General features: G+C 37.8%; 2 protein-coding genes and 1 pseudogene across 2 annotated transcripts in view; 2 read left to right on the top strand and 1 right to left on the bottom strand.

The window, feature by feature from the left end:
- Positions 1 to 11005: 11005 nt before the first annotated feature.
- Positions 11006 to 15905, bottom strand: LOC131959728 (cytochrome c oxidase assembly protein COX19). Its single transcript, XM_059324940.1, has 3 exons — positions 15702 to 15905; positions 13359 to 13470; positions 11006 to 11375 (listed from the first exon to the last, which is right to left on the bottom strand). The coding sequence occupies exons 1-3, from the start codon at positions 15781 to 15783 to the stop codon at positions 11282 to 11284; spliced, it is 288 nt and encodes a 95-aa protein (XP_059180923.1). The 5' UTR covers positions 15784 to 15905; the 3' UTR covers positions 11006 to 11281.
- Positions 15906 to 16753: 848 nt separating this feature from the next.
- On the top strand, positions 16754 to 16973 carry LOC131960174 (U2 spliceosomal RNA; annotated as a pseudogene).
- Positions 16974 to 23514: 6541 nt separating this feature from the next.
- LOC131959555 (arf-GAP with dual PH domain-containing protein 1) overlaps positions 23515 to 24212 on the top strand; it is a 64262-nt gene continuing 63564 nt past the window's right edge. The window contains exon 1 of the mRNA XM_059324763.1: positions 23515 to 23796. Coding sequence (XP_059180746.1) covers positions 23706 to 23796 — 91 coding nt within the window. The 5' untranslated portion in view covers positions 23515 to 23705. The remainder of the gene's footprint in view (positions 23797 to 24212) is intronic.

The raw sequence follows: 24212 nt of genomic DNA, 5'->3' as shown, positions 1-24212 counted from the left end.
ACGATTTAGTAAGTAAAAGCCACAAAGTGGATTAAACCTGAATTTTTCGCTGATCCTGGCTGAATTTGGCCGCAGCAGAGCATAATTCATCATGGAAATATGTTCTGTGATCTTTTATTGTTTATTTTACAGTACACTACAATAACAGTTATTTATAAATAACAATAACTGAAGTCTTTACTGTTCTATAAAGTCATAAAGAGCATTTTGAAAAATGTTGGTGCCGTATTTACAGCATACATTAATAGAGAATTCTAGATTAATAGAGATTCAAAAGACCTCTATGAAGCGGAGCCATGACAATCAGCGCACCTCGCCCGGCACGGGTAAACCGGGGCCCCCTCCTGGAGCCAGACCCGGGAGGGGAGCACGCAGGTGAGCGTCTGGTGGCCGGGTTTTTGTCCATGGGGCCCGGCCGGGCTCAGCCCGAAGAAGCTATATGGATCCGCCGACCTGTGGGCCCACCCCCCGCAGAGTAGGGCATAGGGGTCGGGTGCAGTGTGAGTCGGGCGGCAGGCGAAGGCGATACCTGGGCGTGCTGACCCCCGGCTCCAGCGGCTAGCTCTGGGGACGTGGAACGTCACCTCGCTGGCGGGGAATGAGCCCGAGCTTGTGCGGGAGGTGGATCGTTACCAATTAGAAATAGTTGGGCTCACCTCGACACATAGCGTGGGCTCTGGAACCAAACTCCTGGAGAGAGGCTGGACTCTCTCCTTTTCCGGAGTTGCCCAGGGTGAGAGGCGCCGGGCGGGTGTGGGGATACTCACAAGCCCCCGGCTGAGCGCCGCTTTGTTGGAGTTCTCCCCGAGGAATGAGAGGGTCGCCTCCTTGCGGCTGCAAGTCGCGAGGAGAAGGTCTCTGACTGTTGTCTGTGCATATGCACTGAACAGCAGTTCGGAGTACCCGGCCTTCTTGGAGTCTCTGGGTGGTGTCCTGGAAGGGGTACTGCCTGGAGACTCTATAGTTCTTCTGGGAGACTTCAACGCTCACGTGGGCAACGATGATGGTACGTGGAGGGGGGTGATTGGGAGGAACGGCCTGCCCGATCTGAACCCGAGTGGTGTTTTGTTATTGGACTTCTGTGCTAGTCACGGATTGTCCATAACGAACACCATGTTCGAACATAGAGTGGCTCATAAGTGTACCTGGTACCAGAGCACTCTAGGCCAAAGATCGATGACCGATTTCATTATCGTGTCATCAGATCTGCGGCCGCATGTTCTGGACACTCGGGTGAAGAGAGGAGCAGAGCTGTCAACTGATCACCACCTGGTGGTGAGTTGGATCAGGTGGCGGGGGAGGATGCTGGACAGACCTGGCAAACCCAAACGGGTAGTGCGGGTGTGCTGGGAATGTCTAGCGGAGGCCCCTGTCTGCAGGGTCACTCACACCTCCAGAAGAATTTCTCCAACATCCCGGGTGAGGTTGGGGACATGGAGTCCGAATGGGCCATGTTCAAAGCCTCAATTGTTGTTGCGGCTGGTAGGAGCTGTGGCCTGAAGGCCGTCGGTGCTTGTCGTGGCGGCAACCCAAGAACCCGCTGGTGGACACCAGCGGTGAGGGAGGCCGTCAAGCTGAAGAAGGAGGCCTTTCGGTCTTGGCTGGCCGAAGGCTCTCTGGAATCAGCAGACAGGTACCGTTCGGCCAGAAGGGCTGCAGCTGCGGCAGTCGCTGAAGCAAAAAGAGGAATTCGGGGAGGCCGTGGAGGAGGACTTTCGGTTGGCCTCAAAGAGGTTCTGGAAAACCGTCGGGCGTCTCAGGAAGGGAAAGCAGGGCTTGGCCCAAGCTGTGCTCAGCGGGGGCGGAGACCTGCTGACCCGACCTGTGGATGTCGTCAGACGGTGGAAAGAACACTTTGAGGACCTCCTCAATCCAGCCAACACGTCCTCTGTAGAGGAGGCAGAGTCTGAAGACTCAGGGGAAGACTCACCAGTTGGATGAGATTCGCCCTGAGATGCTGAAGGCTCTGGACACTGTTGGGCTGTCATGGTTGACACGCCTCTTCAGTGTCGTGTGGAGGTCTGGGACAGTGACAGTGGAGTGGCAGACCGGGGTGGTGGTTCCCATTTTTAAAAAGGGGGACCGGAGGGTGTGTTCCAATTACCGTGGAATCACACTTCTCAGCCTCCCCGGGAAAGTCTACTCCAGGGTGCTGGAAAGGAGGCTCCGGCCAATTGTCGAACCTCAGATTCAGGAGGAACAATGCGGCTTCTGTCCTGGCCGTGGAACAACGGACCAGCTCTTTACCCTTGCGAGACTTCTGGAGGGGTCATGGGAGTTTGCCCATCCAGTCTACATGTGTTTTGTGGACTTGGAGAAGGCCTACGACCGTGTCCCTCGGGGAGTCTTGTGGGGGGTACTGCGGGAATATGGGGTACCGGGCTCGTTGCTACGAGCTATCCGGTTCCTATATAACCAAAGTGAGAGCTGTGTCCGCATACTCGGCACAACGTCAAACACGTTCCCAGTGGGTGTTGGCCTCCGCCAGGGTTGCCCCTTGTCTCCGATTCTGTTTGTGGTTTTCATGGACAGGATCTCAAGGCGCAGCCGGGGGGAGGAAGGGATTCGGTTTGGTGACCTAAGAATTGCATCTCTGCTTTTTGCAGATGATGTGGTTCTTTTGGCTTCATCAAGCCGGGACCTACAGCACTCGTTGGGGCGGTTTGCAGCCGAGTACGAAGTGGTTGCGATGAGAGTTAGCACCTCCAAGTCTGAGGCCATGGTTCTCTGCCGGAAAACGGTGGACTGTCCCCTCTGGGTGGGGAGAGAGATACTGCCTCAAGCGAAGGAGTTCAAGTATCTCGGGGTCTTGTTCACGAGTGAGGGTAGAACGGAGCGTGAGATGGACAGGTGGTTGGGTACGGCGTCAGCAGTGATGCGGACGTTGTACCGGACCATCGTGGTGAAGAAGGAGCTGAGCCGGAAGGCAAAGCTCTCGATTTACCGGTCCATCTACGTTCCAACCCTCACCTATGGTCATGAGCTTTGGGTAGTGACCGAAAGAGCAAGATCGCGGATACAAGCGGCTGAAATGAGCTTCCTCCGTAGGGTGGCTGGGCTCAGCCTTAGAGATAGGGTGAGGAGCTCAGACATCCGGAGGGAGCTCGGAGTACAGCCGCTGCTCCTTCGCATTGAAAGGAGTCAGCTGAGGTGGTTTGGGCATCTGGTAAGGATGCCTCCCGGGCGCCTCCCGTTAGAGGTGTTCCGGGCACGTCCAACTGGTAGGAGGCCCCGGGGAAGACCTAGAACACGGTGGAGGGATTATATCTCTCTCCTGGCCTGGGAACGCCTCGGGGTCCCCCAGGAGGAGCTGGACGTTGTGGCTGGGGAGAGGGACGTCTGGAATGCCCTGCTTAGCCTGCTGCCCCCGCGACCCGGCTCCGGATAAGCGGAAGAAAATGGATGGATGGATGGATTAATAGAGTACACACAGTCTGAAACTGAAGAAAAATCATATGGAACTTTGAAGGAATAATTTGACACTTTGAGAAATATATTAATCACTTTGTTGCCAAGAGTTACTGTCATGTTTGAAGGATAAATATGAAGCTACAAAGCCAATGAGCAGTTAGCTTAGCTTGGCATAACACAGTGGGAAACAGCTAGCCTTGTTCTCTCCCTATGAAGATAGGAAAAAATAATAATCATTCACCTCTAAAATGAAAAACTAAGCACAAGGGAAGTTAGTTGAGGTTTTATGTAGAGTTGGACAAAGCCAGGCTAATCTTAATGCTAGGCTAAGCTAACCAGCTGCTGGCTGGAGCATTATATTTATCCTACAGATGCAAGTTAAAGAAGAAAGCAGAATGTAATCTCTGTGTGTGAGTAATAATGTTTGTCAGCTCCAACAGAAGCTGAAGGACCAGGGGCTGAATGACGACGTCACACTGAGCTGGAGGAAGCAGCAGATGGAAAAGTCTTCCACAAGGAGAAGAAGAAGACCAGCCTTCATTGAGATTTGCTGTAAATCAGAGAAAAGTGTGTTTCTCTCCTCAGAGTCCTCGTGTGATGAGTGAGAATAGAGCTGCAACAATTAGCAGATTTATGTGTGTGTGTGTGTGTGTGTGTGTGTGTGTGTGTGTGTGTGTCTTTGTGTTTTAAAAGCAGTATGGGTATGGGGGTTGTCTGTGGATCACAAACCAGTGAGTGAGTGTGTGTGTGTGTGTGTGTGTGTGTGTGTGTGGCACCAGTTTATGACATATTTTTACGCTCTTTAACTTTTCCTTCTAAAAAAACATACCAACCTTGGGATGGTATGCAAGTTTTGGTGACCTTATTAGTCTGTGTTGAAGAGGGCCTGGTGTTGTAAATCTTAAGGGCTTAGTCTAAGCACCATGAAAGACATTTTAACAGTAAAACATACGTGTCATTACAAGGAACTATTGTTAGGCATCATTAGTGGAATGAGTGTACTTTTCTACAGACTCTCTTTAATCCTATTGTGAGGAAATATTGCCAAATTAATTGAGTAACCAGTCAGCAACACAGGTGAGTTCCTCTTTCTCTAGAATGAGGGTGTGTGTGTTCTCTAACACTATCCTTACATATACCGAGGACTTTTCTTCCTGCAAGTCAGAACTTCACTTCTCTGACACGTACTGGACCAGTGAGTGATTTCTGCTGTACAGACACACTGTCAGAGCCAGGATGTCTTCCTCCTTTTGCTATGGACTCACTCTGATGTGTTTCAGCATTCTGTTTGCACAAGGTGAGTATTTGACTACGAATTACTTCTCTGAAGAGTTACTCGAATGGTTGGGAGAATCTATTGAACTGTGTCAGACTCTATATTACAGATTTCTGCCTTTAAAAAATAGTAAACCTGAAAAAAATATTTTACTCACAGACTTAATTATATTTTGTGTTGTGTATATTGAAGCGAAAACTCCAGGACCTCCAATCAACTGCTGTACGAAGGTCTCTAAGAACCGCATTCCGGAGCCTGTCAATGCCTGCTTTGAACAGAAGGAATATCGTTCTCATTGTAGTATACATGCATACCTGTAAGTAACATTATTTAATCAAAAAATAAATTGATTTTCAGTCTATGTTTGCGTTGTGGTTTGTCAGACGGTGTCCCTTGCAGTCCTGAGCAGAAATACTGTGAAGGAAAAAGCGGCCAGTCTGGCACAACAGCTGTTTTATCCATTAACCTATGACTTAATTTTGGAACAAACAATCGCACCGAGCACTGGTCCCATACAGCAATAGCTGTAGGGACCAGTGCTCGGGGCTTTGCTGTGGATTTCTTCTTATTCCTCTTGCGGACGCAATTTCGTCCCGCTACTAGTCCTACAACTTAAAGACTTGCAGGACAAATTATATATCAAAACGTGCGGATTGATCGGGATCGGTGTGCTATTACTTTTCTCTACGGAATATTAACTGCCCAAAATTTTGCATTGAAATGAATGGGACGGCCGACAAATAATGAGCGAAAAAGAAAAATAATTGGAGCTTTTTAAACGTCTACTTCTCCGGCATAATTTCACCTAGAGACTCCATTTAAACTTTAAACAGTAGACACAAGTCTTGTGTATCGGTGTATTAATCCACATTTCGATAGGTCATATAGTTTTTTATCAATCCCTGTTCAATGACCATGATCATTTTTGGAGAAATTCTGAGATTATAATGGGTGTGTATTGCACGGAATGTTCGTGTCAGAGTGTGTGATGTCATCGCTCAGAGTGTAGAGGGAGAGGTAAAACTGTCAAAAAATAAATTTTAAAACTGCGCTCCAGGCCGCAAATTCCACTGTACAGAAATAATTTATACATAGAAACATAGGAAAATTTGTCTTCTCACTCACAATCCTCTGGTAAAGCTGTCAGAGTTATAGTTTGGGCGTAAAACGCAGAGATGATCCACCAACACCACCAACAGCCTCATTGGCTCCCATATTAAAAACGCAGGAAGATTTCGGAAAAAGTGAGATTTTAAAGTTTTTTTAGATCGCTCTAACAAAGCTATTTTTTCATTTTTCTTAAAAAAAAACATATGTAGATGTTCAGGAAGAACTCAGGACGCTCAAAGTGAAGTCGGATCAATGATAGGTATTATGGTTTTGCCAAAAATGCTTTCTGTTCGAGGCCAGAAATTTCACTCTGCCCACCTCTGGCTGCTTTCACTCTGCCAGAAGATTCCACAGCTGTTAATTCCGTTGATTGCTCTGCTCTGATTGGTCGACCCCAACGCTTTGATGTTTTGATGTGATTACAGTTACAGATACACGCACGCACACACACACACACGCACGCACACACACACTGGTCATTTAATGTAATATCAGTTAAACATATAGCACGCACACACACACTGGTCATTTAATGTAATAACAGTTAAAGATACACGCACGCACGCACACACACACACACACACACACACACACATATGTGCGCGTAAGCGCGCACACTCCTCCAGATACAAATGTTTCACACACACACACATTTTGAGGTTAAAGGGCATAGGTTGCTGTATAAATAAGTACTTGAAGAGGAATGTTTGTTGAGCTCCTTGTATATTATATAGTATCATAACATTACTAGTATTAATTGTTTGAAATCTCTGAAGAATCTCATCATAGTGTACACACACCGGCAGTAGCCCCCGTGGCCCTTTCAGAATTTCCCCCAGAGGAAATTTTCTAGTTTATAATGTCGTGTAAATACATATATTCATTTAATGCTGTGTTATGGTCCTATGGTACATTGTGAATAAAACCAGCTTTTGATTTCTTATCTCTTCTTTCAACTCTAGCCTTGTTGGTAGCAGCAGCAGAACATATTGTGTGGACCCAAATGCCCGCTGGCTCCCAGAAAGACTCAGCCACTTGAACACAGTAAGTTTGGACAACATTCAACTTATGCTGAATGTTACAGCTGAAAGAAATGCATCAAGGAAATCTTGTCCATGTCTCTGTTGTATGTAGTGTTGTTGTAGTGTTTGAAAAATCAAATGCAAAATGCTGAAATTGACTGTTTCTCTTCACAGAGAGGAATAACCTGCAAAGACCTTCAGTAACCAAATGAAGCACAATGACTTCCAGTAATAGCTTTTTCAGGCTTCTGATTGGCCAGCATCATCATTTTTTTCTTTATTGCTTAATTTGCTGTGGTATATTTTCTCTTACTTATAATCATAAAGTTCTCTGCTTTATTAAAAGGCCTCAGCTTGACCTCGTGATCATGTAACAGCCAGCTTAAACCAGAAATAACGTGCTGTAGGATCTGGGATTTGTCAGACAATAGAGGCATTTGAGTTCAGAATATAAACAGTATTAGTTGTATCCTTTTAAGGTTAAAAGTAGACCTAGCAGCGTGCACGTTCACAGAAAACCTGCCCCATACGTTGGGTGTGGGATGCTACAATTGAATTGTTTAAATTATCTGATACAGACAGAAAAAGCAGAGAGAACTCAGGGTTTTTATTGGAGAAGGACACCTTTTTTCCAGCAGCCTTTGAGATTGGACAAAGTTCTCCTCCGCTGTACCTAGGCAGTGTATTCTGATGTCTGATAATAAAGGAAACTAAAAGGAACTTTGACTTGATCTTTGATTCATCTTCTCACTCAAGAGCGGTAGTAATTTCCACTACATTGCCAATATTACTTTAGAGTTAGGGTTTTATTCCCAGATGTTGGTTTGGCATTGCATTTTCATGTAGACTAGAGATTTTTTTTAAACAAAGGTTGGAAAAATCCTGTTTTCAAACTAAAGTAATAAAATATAATTTTGAAAAATGTTGGTGCCATCTGTCTATTTACTGCATACATTAACCCATTGAAGCCTGGAAAGCGGATACGTCGTTTTGTAGTATTTGTATAAGCTCTCAAATATTTTTTGAATTTCATTTCTATCTGCTACAGAGGCTGAAAAATCTATTATTTAGTAGAAGAATTGACACTTTTTTTTCCAGAATTTCCAGAAAATTTGAGGCTTATTTTAAAATCACCCAGCGGTTTTTCAGGCCTCAATGGGTTAATAGAGTTTTTTTGTTTGTTTTTTTTAAAGATTTTTAAGATTTTAGACTTTGTAAGGTGACCTTGGGTGACATGAAAGGCGCCTATAAATTAAATGTATTATTATTATTATTATTATTATTAGTACGCACAGTCCTAAAGGTAGGGGAAAAATAACAAAACATTATACACAGCAAAAAGAGATGTTTCACAAAACAACACACACGGCTGTGTTGATATCATTTTGACACGTGTAGATTTTAGCACACAATGTGTTATTTTTATTTTTATTTTTTTCCCACGCCTCTGGATAGATTGACACAATACATGCGTCATCTGACGGGGGGAGAATAGTTTGTGTTTAATAAAAAAAACTTGATAAAAGTGTATATGATAGTACATGAAATAGCCTTAAAAAGAATAAAAAAGAATATTAATATATATTAAATGAATATATATGCCTGTGAATATATCAAGTTTAAAAGTTTAACGGCTGTTTTTTTTTGTCAACCAATGGATTCGGACGTGGTTAACACATTAAGTAGTTTTTGGTAATTTTCAGTTACACATTATCAACATGTAATGTGTTAAAATGACACAATTTGTGTGTTAAAATGGCTCACACATTTATTGTGTTAAAATTCTGCACATGTGTTATTTTTAACACATCTCTTTTTGCAGTGTAGGAGTAATTTGACACTTTGAGAAATATGTTTAATCACTTTGTTGCCAAGAATTACTCATGTCTGTAGGATAAATATGAAGCTACAAAGCCAATGAGCAGTTAGCTTAGCTTGGCATAAAATAGTGGGAAACAGCTAGCCTTGTTCGCTCCCTCTTTCTCATATTTATCAATATTATCAGTGAACTATAAAGACTTTTGTAAAGAAATAAGAACATTTATATTATGATAATTTAAATAAATGAAAACTTTTTCCCTGGCAGGGCACCACAAGACCCCATTATCAGAATCACCGCACAAGATAAATAGAATACTACTTCAACTTCAACTTTATTGTCCCTTGAGGAAATTTGTTTGTTTGTTTGTGAAATAGAAGACACAATCACATACACTACTGGTCAAAAGCTTTAGAACACACCAACTTTTCCAGAATTGAATTGAAAATGATGCAGTTTAATGTCTCAGTGTACTCTGAAATGAATGCACATTTGCAACATTTAAAATTCTTATTGAGCATGATAGTGTTTTGAAAATAAAAAAAAGATTCAAAATCACATTTTATGTTGGACTAAAGGACTAAAAAAAGACACAAAATGACAAAAAAAGGACACAAAATGACTTAAAAAAGACACAAAATTACTTACAAAGACATGAAAAGAATTCAAAAATGGACAAAATAGCCCAAGACTCCATAGAGTTAAGTTGTTAACCCATTTCTTGTTCCCTGAAAAAGGCCTACTTGTATAATCCTGAAATGTACATTATTTTTCAGTTTTGGTTAAGCTTACCTTTTTTTATTTACCTCTGGCAGTTCACCACTTACCTTTGTACCCTTTCAAGCTGTTAATTTGACTTGAACTGCTTGAATTTCAATAAAAAACTGGAAAAATTGGGGTGTTCTGAAACTTTTGACCAGTAGTGTATATTCAAAGACAACACCGGAAAGTACACAATAAACCATAAGGCACAACTGAACCACTGGGCTAGTGAAGAAGGCCAGCAGAGACTTTACTTCCTGAGAGTTCTCAGGAGGACAACATCCCTCAAAAGCTGCTGGTGTCATTCTGTCGCTGAGAGTATTTTGACATACTGCCTCTGTGTTTGTTTCACAAGCTGCAGAGTGGCCCAGAGGGAAACGCTCCAGGGGCCATGAAGGCAGCGAAGAAGATCATCAGCTGGCCTCTTCCCTCTCTGGATGAACTGCAGCGTTCCTGCTGCCTCTAAAAGGCCGACTCCATCCTGACAGACTCATCACAGCTAGTGATGGTCCGCTGACACTTGAAGCTCCGACACATGCGCGGTAGCTCATGAAGCAAACGTCCCGAAGCACTGTGCCGAGGCGTGGTTTGGTCACGTGACTTGTGACGTTCGAAGCAGCAAAGTGCTTCGAACGTCACCGAATCACCAACAGTGGAAGTGAACCGCTACCTCGCTGATCCTCCACTAGAAAGAACTTCAGAACTGCTCACATGCTGGGCAAAACTGTGGAAAAACTGTTGTTTCTAAATAAAAATTCATAACAAGTGACACAAGCACAGTCACTGCCCTGTTTTTCAAGCACCATCTCTTTCCCCACCCACCCATGAACCTCTTTACCAATGAACCCCAAAACATTATTTGCCAAATTCCATAATATAATCTGTATTTGCGCCAGCCCCATGTGAAAAGGGACCTCAGGCCGGATTCGAACCCGGGTCCGCCGCAGCACTCAACCTTAAAGGTACGCGCTCTACCGGTGTGAGCCACCGGAACGCCTTATAAAACATCATTGTTGTTGTATTCACTCGTGTAGTTGAAAACAAATGCATGAACCAATCAATGACACGTCTCGATTGCACTTCATTTTATTGACCACTAGATGTCCTACTGGAGCACTGTGTGTCATTGAAGCTTCGAGTAATGAACCATGTTTTGTATAAAGTGTCGAAGCTTCAACAAAGCCTCGATCAGCCATCACTAATCACAGCCCGGTCACAAACTGAATGTGGATGTGTATGGGGGGGGGGGTATGTGTGGGGTGTGAGGTTTTTATGCACTTTTTTATATCCATAGTGACTTTTTACTTATTTATTGCTACTTTTGCACTGAACAAGGAATGCACTTAATTTCGTTGTACCTGTTACAATGACAAATAAAGATATTATTATTTTATTATTGTTATTATTATCCGGGGCCAGGTCGCGGGGGCAGCAGGCTAAGCAGGGCATTCCAGGCGCCCCCCTCCTCGCGACCCAGCTCCAGATAAACGGCGAGAATGGATGGATGGATGTTATTATTATATTATTATTATTACAAATACAATACTAACAATTTGCCAGCAGATGTCACCATCCTGACTGTTGAACGCTAGAGTCAATCTACACACAGTTTAGTTTAAATACAAAATATTTATTGACAGGTCAAAATATCATCTCAATAAATTATACACTTTATCTTATGTACACAAAAGATTGTTGGACTTGTTCTCCATTGAAGGCATCGATGCAAACCACAATGTCCCCTTGCAGGCCCACGTCCTCATAGTCTTTGGAGCCACTCTAGTGAGCTTCACCCTCACAGCAGTCTTTGTCTTTACGATGCTTTTGTAGGACTTCTGTTGACATCTTTGACATTTCTAACAGCTGTTGGAGCGCAGCAGGTCAGGGTTTGGTGTCTCTGTCTGCCTGGCTGGGAGGAGGGTCTATCAGGTCCTTGAAACCCAGTTTCTCCAGAGGTTCTTTGGCCATCAGCTGACTGGAAAACACAAGATAACATGGAATGATCCATCTATGATCAAACATGACAATTCTTAAATTGTTTTAACCCATAAGAACCCAGGCCCATTTATCCTTAAAGGAAAATTATGGGGGATATACCACAGACCACATTTATGATGTTTAAAAAAAATATATATATATATATACACATGTATATACTTCCCCTAAATGTCAAATATCTGTGATGTGACATATATGTCAATTGGCATTTATGGTATTTCTTATTTTTAAAATAAAAAAACTTGACGTCAAAATATCACTGATATTTTTGTAACTTCTTTTATATTACTTTGTTCAGGAAATATGGCCAGAACAGGTTAAATGCAATAAAGGACATTAACAGATTAGAATTGTTAAATGGGTTTAAACTTAGCCTAGTAACAAAAAAATTATTTTTGAAATTTTTAAAATTAGATACTTTTTTAGATTTTTCTGTTTTCAGTCAGTCACTCGCATTTTGTTTTTCACATTTTTCAAGTCAGTTCTTGTCAAAGTCACATGACCACCACACCAGGGTGTTGAGTATGTGTCGCTTAGGGATTTAATGAGTTAATGTGAAACATAAAGCTGAATATGGGAGATTATAGAAGATTTGAAGTGTTTGTTACACGGGTGTCACCATAGGTTCTTATGGGTTAAAGGAACACTCCACCGTTTTTTCATATTAAAACATGTTATTCGGTCAAGTAAGACGAGTTGATACAGACCTCTTGCGTCTCAATGCGTGCACTCAATCGCCCTGGCGCGCGGCGCCACTTGGCTAGCACTTAGCTTAGCCCAGTTCATTCATTAGGATCCAAACAGATGGACAGTTAGAAGCGACCAAACTCCTCCACGTTTTCCCTATTTAACCCTATAAAGCCTGAACCATGAAATAATTGCCAGAAAATTCAATTTTTTTAAAAACTGAGTGCTTATTAACCTGCTGACTAATTTTAAGAAATAAATAAATTGCATATATGAATTCTAATTTGTATCATATTTGATACATCAGGTCTTTTTGTGCATTTTGTTGCTCACAGTTTGTTTTTCTCGAACTAACAAAAACATATAAACCCTAACATTTTTAACCTTTTAAGACTTTGACTTTTCCTTTTTCCTCAAACATTGCAAAATACATATTTTTTCCATATAACACAACATCATACATCTGCAGATATGAAGTTTTTTAATGCAGCAATGACTGATCCATTCGTGGAACCTGCATATCATTTTTGCTACATCTGGTATTTTTGTGCAATTTGTTGCTCATTTTGTTTATCTTCAACACATGTTTACATCAGGTTTTTGATGTAGAGGTCTCAAAAATAACTATCTAATATGATACACTTGGCTTTATAGAGTTAAATACAGCTACACGAGTAGTTAAACGAACAAGTATGGCGACACAAAATAAAACGTGGCGCTTTTCTAAGCGGATAAAAAGGATAACTATAATGTATGGCGGAATAGCACTTGGGAGCACTTCGACTCGGCACAGTAATATCATCACTCCTGAATAATCTTCTCCCCTCAGGAGTGATGATATTACTGCGCCGAGTCGAAGTGCTCCCAAGTGCTATTCCGCCATACATTATAGTTCTCCTTTTTATCCGCTTAGAAAAGCGCCACGTTTTATTTTGTGTCGCCATACTTGGTCGTTTAACTACTCGTGTAGCTGTATTTAAATAGGGAAAACGTGGAGGAGTTTGGTCGCTTCTAACTGTCCATCTGTGTGGATCCTAATGAATGAACTGGGCTAAGCTAAGTGCTAGCCAAGTGGCGCCGCGCGCCAGGGCGATTGAGTGCACGCATTGAGACGCAAGAGGTCTGTATCAACTCGTCTTACTTGACCGAATAACATGTTTTAATATGAAAAAACGGTGGAGTGTTCCTTTAAAGTAAATCTATAGTGGTTTTAACGAGGATATAAATGAGGATTATAGGAAGTGTAGGCTGCATTTATAATGAGGTTTCATACTTGTTCATGCGGCATTCCAGGTAGTCTTTTGACTGCAGTCGGCACATGGAGTTGTCAAAGTTGTTTTCTCTCAGGCATTTCATAAAGGTCTCTTTGAAGACTTTACACTCTCCTGTAAATAACAAGGCACATTTAGTGTGAAGAGCAGCCAAAAGCATCAGACATTATTATCTATCGTTCAATAATGTCATGGAACTCTTTGCCTCGTCGCATCTCTAGCACGCAAAACAAATTGTCATTCAAAAAATTACTTAAGACACACTTGATGCCGCCCACCAAATGAATGATTACTAATATGTTGCAATTTATTTTGTTTTCTTATTTTATTTATTTTTCTCTGCTATATCTGCAGACAGATGATTCTTCCTTTTAAATGTTCTCTAATGAAATGATAAATTATAAGTGTATACAGCTGATATTGACACTATAGACATCTGAATTAATGATTTTTGCAGTATAACATTTGTCGGGTAAATATGAATGAATAGAGAATTTTTTTAACAGTATTGCATGTATGTATTAATTTAGTTTGTTATTGTTTTTCTTGTATGTACTGTTTTTTTGTTTATGTTGTTTGTATGTTATGTTCTATGTCTTTTTAGGGACCCCAGGAAGACTAGCAGTCGCCAAGGCGTCAGCTAATGGGGATCCATTCAATAAACAATAAACAAATATTCCATGTGTTTTAAAATGTCATCTGTGTTTTTTATAGTCGCGCTGCAACAACAGAAGATAATCGATTTATTCTGCCCTACAAAGTCTAACTGCAGTAACTACGCAAAGGGTAAAACTGAGAAAAACTGCTTTAAAGTTGTTGTTTTTTTAACATGTTTTAACTGGCCAGCCAAATGAGTTATAGGTAGATAAGTGAATATGACACTTATTTCTACATGTATTCATGCTGTAATTTTTATGCTAAAAAATCATGACAATTTATTTGACCTTTGACCCCAAAAACGTAGTTACTGCATTGCTGTAAAAGGTCCTGATAGAAATGCAAAAACAGTAGTTAGTTAGTTCTTAGTTGTCCTGTCTTCACACGTCAAAGAACAGTTGATGTTTATTACAGAATAATAATTTCCGGAGGTATAACAATGAGGAAGGAAGTGAAGAAAGTTATTTAAATTTGTTTTTCAGATTTAGGATGATGATCACAAATATGTATGGTTAATTTGGGTATGAAGATTAGGCATGTATGTATATAAATATGAAGAAATGAGAAATTATGTATATATAAAGATATTTAAATTATATATATATATATATATATATATATATATATACACACATATAAAGATAGTCAATAAATTATAATATCAGTAATAGTATTAATAATATAATAAGCAGAGGAGAAGGGGCAGGAATGTATAAGTGTACACTACTTCCTACTCCCTTTTGAACATGTATTATTTTATTTAATCTGTTAAGAGAAATTAACAACTGAGCTGTTGCATGTGCAGTTTTGACCTGTTCTCCTTTTCTTTTTCCTATTTTTTCTCTTATTGTATTTTTTTTTTCATTTCACTTTTATTGTATCTTTTTTTGTGTGTGTTTTTGTTGACTTTTACATGTTCTGAATAAAATTCTCAATCAATCAAATTAAACAACTGCAGACTAAAGTATATGCATCTGCTTTAATTAACAGATAACTCAACTTGATGTATATTAGAAAACATACGTTTTGGACTTGTCCAAGCATCGCCACCTATTGGGTTAAGATATTTCAAAGTTTATCTGAGATTTTCCAGAAACATATTAAACCAGACCCAGTTCTTAGCTCAGTTGCCATGGAGCTCTCTCTCTCTTTATTACATTACATTACATTATACTTTATCAAACAAACAGAAGAATGTGATTTGTTTTGTGACACTGTTAGCGAGAAGAATAAACAAAAAAATCCTCCAGTCTATCATGCTTTAATGAATGATATAATGAAACATTTGCAGTTAGAAAAAATAAAATTCAGCCTGAGAGGTAAGATAAATACATTTTACACAATATGCCAGCCATTTATGGACTATTATACCTACTATATATAACTGTAAATTTTAGAACACTTGACAGCCTCCAAGTTGTGTTATTACTAATTAAATATATTTCTTTTATTTGTAAACCTTATTATTATTGTTTTGGTATTTGATTTGACTCCACCTGGGTTTTTTTTAATATTTTTTAAATTGTATTGCTTTTATTTTCTACTATAATTCTGTTCTTTCGTGTTGATTTCAAGCATAAATTAACATATATCTACTTTATTTTTTTTATGTGAACGAAAGTAAAAAAAAAACCAATAAAGAGAAGTTAAAAAAAAGAAGAAAAAGAAAACACAGAGTCTCATCTCACCGAAATGATCCAGAGGGAAGGCGCCTTTATCCGGAGCTCGAGGTTTGAAGCTCTTCGAGCCGAAGTTCATGGCGTTAGACATGTTTCTGTTTCTGTTTTGTGTTTGTCTGAAGAGGTTTTAAAAGGTTTCTGTAAAACACGAAGGACAAGCGGTTTCAATGCTGTCGCGTACATATGACGTCACTGTGCCGTGTCCAGACATTAGTAGTCGCTTAAATCGCATTGATAATCGATCAGGTTTTTGAGTCCTGAATCCTAATAATAACTTCATAAAGGAACAAAATTGAATAAAATATATCCAGCAAATTATTTTTTTTTGAGAAATTTAAGCTTGATATTGAGTATTCTTGTGTTTTCTGTGGTTTAGAGGAGGAAACAATTTGTCACATGTTTTATGACTGTGTATATGCTCGAATATTCTGGGGTATGGGTCTCAAACTCGCGGCCCGCGGGCCAATTGCGGCCCTCGTCACGATATTTTGTGGCCTCCACCTTGATATGAAAGTTTAATGTGAGTTTTATATGAATGACACTTTACTGTGTTGTGTGAGGAAGGTCCCTTTTATTACTTTTATGGGGTAATTTTGTCTTTTTTTAAATAATTTTGTCTTTTTTTAATAATTGTGTGTCTTTTTTGGTAATTGTGTGTCTTTTTTAAGTGATTTAGTTTTTTTTCTGTCATTTTGTGTCTTTATGGTCACTTTGTGTATTTTTTTGGGTCATTTTGTGTCTTTTTAACGTAATTTTTTTAACGTAATGTAGTGTTTTTTCAGTCATTTTGTCTTTTTCTGTAATTTGGTGTCTTTTTTTGGTCATTTTGATACTGCCTCCAGCGGCCCCCAGGTAATTTGAGTTTGAGACCCCTGTTCTGGAGGGATAGTAGCTGTGTCCCAATGTCAAGGATCCTTCCTTGGTAGGATCCTTCCTTCAGAGTCGGGTCCTCCGAAGGCAAGGCAAGAGTCCTTCCTTTCACTGGTGTAACGCACAAATGGGACAGCCTTCGGAGTGTGCAGCTGTGCGTCATTGCGTAATTGGACGTCCTGCTTAACTTCAGCGCCGCTCTCGGACCTTTGGCTAAGATCAAGTGTAGTATCTGTTCTTATCAGTTTAATAAAAAAATAAATTCTGCGCCGCAATTTCAAAATCAGTTCACGACATGAATGTGTCTCTGGCATCAGCACTCTGACACATATTTGTGAAAATGGAAGAAGATGCTTTAAGGTTGAATCTCCACGATTTATCAAGTAAAAACCATAAAGTGGATTAAACCTGAATATTTAACTGATCCTGGCTGAATTCGGCCGCTACTTAGTGCCATGAATGCAGCGGCGCATAACTCACCATGGAAATATGTTCTGTGATTTTTTATTTTTATTTTACAGTACAGTACAATAACAGCTATTTATAAATAACAATAATGGATAATAGCGGACTTTCGGTCCCTGTAAACACAATAAAGAAATGTATAACTCTCTGAATGGCATAGTTGCACATAGTACATCATCATCGGACACATTAAATTAATAAACAATAACTTTAGCGACTGAGACGGCATTAATTAACTTAACCGGCAATGTATCAAGATGACGTTTATTATCTTTAGCTTAATATTCTGGCATTTGTTTTTGTATATGTTTTTGCTTGACTTTAAACACACGTTTTGTAAGTTATGTGACAACATTCAGTATAAACTGAAAATACGTATATATTTAAATGCATATTGCGCCGCCGGCGTCGCTGTTTCTACGCTCGCCATTTTTAAATCTCCCGGTACACCGGTGTGCGCAATGCTTTATGGGTAGTCAGAGCGCACGGAGGATACACACATGCATCCTTGGAATCTGGGCAAAAGAAGGACTCTGTCCTCCGGAGCATCCTCGACATTGGGACAGTCCTTCGCCGGATGTCGATGACGTGGCATCCTTCAAATCCAGCCGTTTGAGCATCCTTCCTTGACATTGGGACACAGCTTATGTTTTCCAACCGTCCCTTGGAAACCGGAATCGTCCCGTATTTAGAAACAAAAGCCCCCGTCCCGTACTGAGGTGAAAAGGGGCGCACTTTGTCCCGTATTACTGTAACAGTCAAAAATAGTCAGTAAATGCCAATGAAACATGAATAACGGGGCGCTTTATATGTAAACTTACGGTAAACTTGTTCCCAGGCCCCGTTCTGCTCTGTGACCAATGAGCTGACAGCATATTCACACACGAGTATGACGATACAGAATACGCTCATCCCATTGGTCGAGGAGAAGATAGCGGAAGACAACAAAGCAGCATGAGTAGGTTACAGTGACACAGACGCTGACACTGCTTTAGGGGGCGATACACCTTCAAACAGCGTTGCCACTAGTACTCCTCCGAGAAAAAAACAGAAAAAGATGCAAAAATACCAAGAGGAATGTGAAAAAGGAAACACCTGGGTGGATAAAGTGCGTGATAACATCTATAGATAGATAGATAGATTACTTTATTCATCCCCGAAGGGAAATTCGGTTGTCACAGCAGTCCGGTATTCAAGTACAATAAAATACAATAGAATAAGATACTGAGGTAGCATAAATAAAAACAACAATAGAAAAAAACACAGAATAGAACAAGGACACTTAAGAAGTTAACAAAAGAACATCAGTTGGTAGGATGGTTGACAAGATGATGGTAATAATTAAACTGGTGAACTGGCAACAATGCTATAGTGACTAGACGGTATATAATAATAATAATAATAATAGTACAGTATATAAAATATATAATATAATATGTAATAATAAATAATAAACAATATAAAAATAAAATGAAAAATATAAATAAAGTAATTATAAGTAAAATAATATGATATATAATAATAATAATAATAATAATAATAATAGGTAAGGCCGGTATAATAATAGTAGTAGTATATTACAGTATATAGTAATAATAGTAATGGCAGCAACAGTATATATAATAATAATAATAGTAATAATATTAATAACAGCAAAGTGTCGTGCGTAGATTTAGTGCATTAAAGCCACTGCACGGTGTGCCGGCGCTCTTCTCTGTAGCCCATGGTGGACTGACTGATGTGAAAGAAATTTTTTTTTTACCCCTTTATTGAAAATTACAAAAATAAACATTTCTTGCACCTTCGAACATCAATTTACAGTAGAACTTATAATAATAACATCAATATTGTACATTCAGAGCAGTTTAAATAAAATAAAATACAAAAATAAATAGACAAAAATAAAATACATATAAATTAGTCTAAATGTTATTTCAATAAGGGGGATTCAAATTAGTTTTAAGTGTTCATTTCAGTGGGAAAATTTTTCAAGATTTATAATTTTTGTGCCTTTGTTATTGTTCGAATTTTTAGAGATTTTAAGTATAATTTGAATTCATTCATGAAGACAATAAATTTGGGGGATGATTTCATAACTATTCTTGTGGATGAAGAATTTTGCTAAACAAAGGATAACGTTGCAACATAGTTCATCATTTTTGTTTTGCAAAAGCATACCGAAAGTGACATCGTCTCTAGAAATAGCAGCTGGAAATAATATGATTTTTTGTTTAATCCAATTGTGAATGTTGACCCAGAATGTTTGTAGACATGGTCCGTGGTTTCAATGTCATTTTCACAGAATGTGCATAAATTGTCATTGATATTAAAGCGTAGTCTAAGTAATTCTTTAGAGGGATAAATGTTGTTCATCATTTTAAAGTGTGTTTCTTTCATTTTGGGGGGTATAGGAAATTTTAGGTAAATTGTTCTTAGTCTATTTATTGATTGATTATCAAATTTATGTAAGATAATATTTTTGTTTTGTCTGCCAGGGAACAATGTCTGAGTGTTTATCGTCTTCAGTAGGGTTCAGTTTTAATTTGAAACAACATGCTTCCAGTACTGCGGTCACGCCATCTGCATTTCAAATTTTAGTGCGCAATTATATTGTACTTTACGGTAGCCCGTTTGTCAGCTGCATGACTGCGCCAATAAAATAAGTAAATCCAATTGTTATCAGCAGACTCCAGTGTATTCTTGAACAATAGGGCCTAATTGTTATTTTGTAATAAAGTGAATTGCTGGATAATGATTTGTTTTCCATGTATTCATGTCATAAAAAAATACAAACGAAGGAAAAGCAGTTTCAATGCTGTCGCGTATATATGACGTTTCGTCTCGGTGCCGTGTCCAGACATTAGTAGTCGCTTGAATCGCATCGATAATCGATCAGGTTTTTGAGTCCTAAATCCTAATAATAACTTCATAAAGGAACAACAAATCGCTACTAAAAGTATAAATTAAATCTAAACTTTTAACTTAATCAGATTAGGTATAGTTCTTTGTGAACTAATGCTTTTATAAAGCCCCTTAGACAAATCCATGCTCATCGATATATTTTTTTAATAAAACTTTGATTTCACATTCATTTACAGAACATGTACACAGGTTGTGCAGTAACAGAAATAGCAGGGTAAATATTACATTCATAATATTTGAGAAACATCTAAATAATACAAAAATAAATACATAAATAGAAAATGAAATAATAATTAACTAGTAGTAGTAATAAACTACCACAAATAATACAAATTATTATATATAGCAGAGAAATCTCTAAAAATGGTAAAAAAAAAGGTAAGTCTTAAGTTTGCTTAATATATATATATATAAACAGAGTGGAGTAACTATAATGTTGTCATATATATATATATATATATATATATATATATATATATATGACAACATTATAGTTACTCCACTCTGTTTCTGCACAATATACAACACAATACAGTCTTTTACCTTACTAAATATAATATAATATAATATAATATAATATAATATAATATAATATATAATAGGATATTCTAAGAATGTCATTTTTGGAAAATGCCATCACAAATTGCAAATCTGTAGTTTTAAACCCCCAAATAAAAGTCGTACAGTATGATAAAATATTGTAAAAAATACAAGTACATTATTAAATATCTGTCAATATGTATGATATAATTTGCATTGAAACCCTTGATGTCTGTTTTATCTTGTGACAAAGATTTAGATTTCAGTTTTATATAAAACCTAATAATAAAAATAATGATAATTGTACAAAAACCACAAAGTCCAACTAAAAACCAAGCAGTATAGTATATATATATATATATATATATATATATATATATATATATATATATATATATATACTAGTTTAAAGATAAAAATAATAGAAATTATAAGTTTATTTGAAAGGCAAATTATTATCTAGATGGTGACAAAGTAAAAAAGTGAGATAAAATTATATTAAGACTAAAATATAACATTTCTTTATAATATTAAGTCTAAAATACACAAATCTTTGAATAGAATTGTTAAATACTTTTAAATACAATGAAAACAAAATTTGAATTTTTTTTGAAAATGTTTATTCACTGAAAACAAAATATAAAAGCTGAAAGAAGACAACAACTTTGTAGTTACTGCACTCTGTTTCTGCATTAATATTAGAACCTTTTACAGCAAAACCAGATTGCAGTAACTACATTTTTGGGGTCAAAGGTCAAATAAATCATCATGATTTTTGAGCATAAAAATGACATCATCAATACATGTAGAAATACGTGTCATATCACTTATCTACCTATAACACATTTGGCTGGCCAGTTAAAAAAAAAAAAAAAAAGTTAAAAAACTTTAAAGCAGTTTTTCTCAGTTTCACCTTTTGCGTAGTTACTGAAGTTAGACTTTGTAGGGCAGAATATTCTCAGTATGGGAGTCACAAAAGGGACAATCAAGATCTAGATCAACATATTTGAATTTGATTTAAAAAAAAAAGAAAAGATCTCGCCGGGTAACAACGATGAATCATTTTAAGTGACACTTCTTTCAGGATTTTTGCGGCAGGGACCAGATTGTTTCCCAACATGACTGTTCCAGTTGGATATTCCAGGTGAAACAGAAACAATATTACAATGAAAACAGATCTTACGGTTATTCTTACAGTTATGCTCTTCGATATTGGATACAGCTACAAAATTGACTTGACACACAATCCCCCGGACACAACTAGACAGCCTGGTGAATAAATAAATAATAAGCCCATAGAAGTAAAGGGGAAGCCTGCTATAAATGCCCTTAAAGACACAATGTGGTCGAGTAAAAAGTCATACCATCATACCAACATATGAACAAAAACAGCCTTTATTACCATTAATTACAGCCTAACACTGGGACGACAAAATACAAAATATCCTAGTTTTATAAATTAATCTTTCTCTGGATTCATTTTTCACATTGAAAAAGAACATTTTAAATAATAAAAGTATAACCTGGAGCCCAATATCTCATGATAAAGAAATCCTGCACAATATACAAAACTATTCAGTCTTTTACCTTACTAAATATAACATAATATAATATAATATAATATAATATAATATAATATAATATAATATAATATAATATAATATAATATATAATAGAATTCTAAGAATGTCATTTTTGGAAAAATGCTATCATAAATTGCAAATCTGTAGTTTTAAACCCCCGAATAAAAGTCGTACAGTATGATAAAATAATGTAAAACATATAAGTACATTATTAAATATCTGTCAATATGTATGATATAATTTGGTTTAAATGCATCATTTAATATCTATACATCATATTTTTTATTTATGCATTAGTCTCCAATTGATTTTTTTGTGCTGTTCATAATAATAATAATAATAATAATAATAATCATAATAATAATAGTAGTTATTATTCTTATTATATTTGGAAAATAATGATAATAATAATAATAATAATATTAATAATTATTATTATTTTCCAAATTAATAATAATATAATAATAATTATTATTATTATTATATTTTGAAAATAATAATAATAATAATAATAATAATTATTATTATTATTATTTTCCAAATTAATAATAATATAATAATAATAATAATTATTATTATATTTGGAAAATAATAATAATAATGATAATAATAATAATAATAATAATAATTATAATTATTATTATTTTCCAAATTAATAATAATATAATAATAATAATAATTATTATTATTATTATATTTGGAAAATAATGATAATAATAGTAATAATAATAATAATAATAATTAACATTATTTTCCAAATTAATAATAATATAATAATCGTAATTATTATTATATTTGGAAAATAATAATAATGATAATAATAATAATAGTTATTATTATTATATTTGGAAAATAATGATAATAATAATAATAATAAATAAATAAATAATTATTGTTGTTGTTGTTGTTGTTTTTGTTGTTGTTGTTGTTGTTGTTGTTGTTGTTATTATTATTATTATTATTATTATTATTATTATTATTATCATTATTATTATTATTTTCCAAATGTTTGAATTTTATGTGTGTTTATCAGTTCCAACGTTTAATAAATCAGACACTGATGGAACAGCGCTCTGTTTTTAAGTCTTTTTTTTTTTTTTTTTTCAACCAAAAATGCTTCGCCCTGGTTAGGGGGTACTTGGCTGAAAAACTATTTCACAGGGGGAACATCACTGAAAAAATGTTGAGAACCACTGCTATAGATGATGACTTTTCATGATTTAAGATTTTGGGATGTGCAAATAAGTGCGATGCTGAACTCCTCCACTGGATGTCTCACTTTGATAAGACATGAGGAGGCAGGGAGGAGGGAGGAGGAGGAGGAGGAGGAGGAGGAGGTGATGGGGACATACAGGCTTGATTACTATGCAGTCAGTGAGAGTCAGTAATAGAGCTATCAGAGAGAGAGAGAGAGAGAGAGAGAGAGAGAGAGAGAGAGAGAGAGAGAGAGGTTTCCTCCAGACCGGCTCACTGTCGTCCAGACCTCCCTCTCCCCAGTCGTGCTCCTCCGCTCCAGATAGGAGGTGACAGGTGACCGAGCAGTCCGTCAGTCAGTCTGTCTGTGGGACTCCAGCAGCGGATGTTCTTGGCCAGGCTTCTTCCACCGCGGTGAGGCTGGACGGATAGACTCAGCATGGCGCTGGAACCGGAGGGGAACAACCGGCTCCTGCAAGACGTGCTGGTTAGACCGGGCAACGAAACGTGCGCGGACTGCGGCAATCCAGGTAAGCAACCCCCCCTAAATATCAAAAAAATATAAAAAACCCGAGCCGGTGTGTGATGTAGCCACGGCTGCTGCTCTCATGCATGAGATGCTTCTGGGGATAAAGACTGGGAGCCAACTGGTCCCAGAACCCAACAAGTCTGAGTGAATGTGGTCCAGATAGAAGACAAAGGCCTCAGGACACTACCTGAGAGCTTCCTGCAGGTACAATAAGGCCTCCCAGACTGGACTCTGGACTTAGTCTGAGCCATAAACACTCCTATGTGTGGTTCATTGTGTGTGTGTGGGTGCCTCTCTACAGCTATGATGGTGTTGTGGTCTGGTGTCATCATGTTCCACTCTGTCAGCAACCAGCACATACAGCCGGACACTAATTACTGCTCTTCATTTTTTGTTTTACATGTCATTTTAATGGCA

The sequence above is a fragment of the Centropristis striata genome, chromosome 21 (assembly GCF_030273125.1).
Source record: "Centropristis striata isolate RG_2023a ecotype Rhode Island chromosome 21, C.striata_1.0, whole genome shotgun sequence".
In the NCBI taxonomy this organism is placed as follows: Eukaryota; Metazoa; Chordata; class Actinopteri; order Perciformes; family Serranidae; genus Centropristis; species Centropristis striata.
This window is presented reverse-complemented; position numbering and strand designations above follow the sequence as displayed.

What these genes read in the sequence shown, in the direction of transcription:
- LOC131959728 (XM_059324940.1), bottom strand. Translation starts at nt 15,783, where the DNA reads ATGTCTAACGCCATGAACTTCGGCTCGAAGAGCTTCAAACCTCGAGCT. An exon ending in CTTCCCTCTGGATCATTTCG is followed by an intron (nt 13,471 to 15,701) that starts GTGAGATGAGAC and finishes TGTTATTTACAG; the next exon opens with GAGAGTGTAAAGTCTTCAAA. An exon ending in CTGGAATGCCGCATGAACAA is followed by an intron (nt 11,376 to 13,358) that starts GTATGAAACCTC and finishes TGTGTTTTCCAG; the next exon opens with TCAGCTGATGGCCAAAGAAC.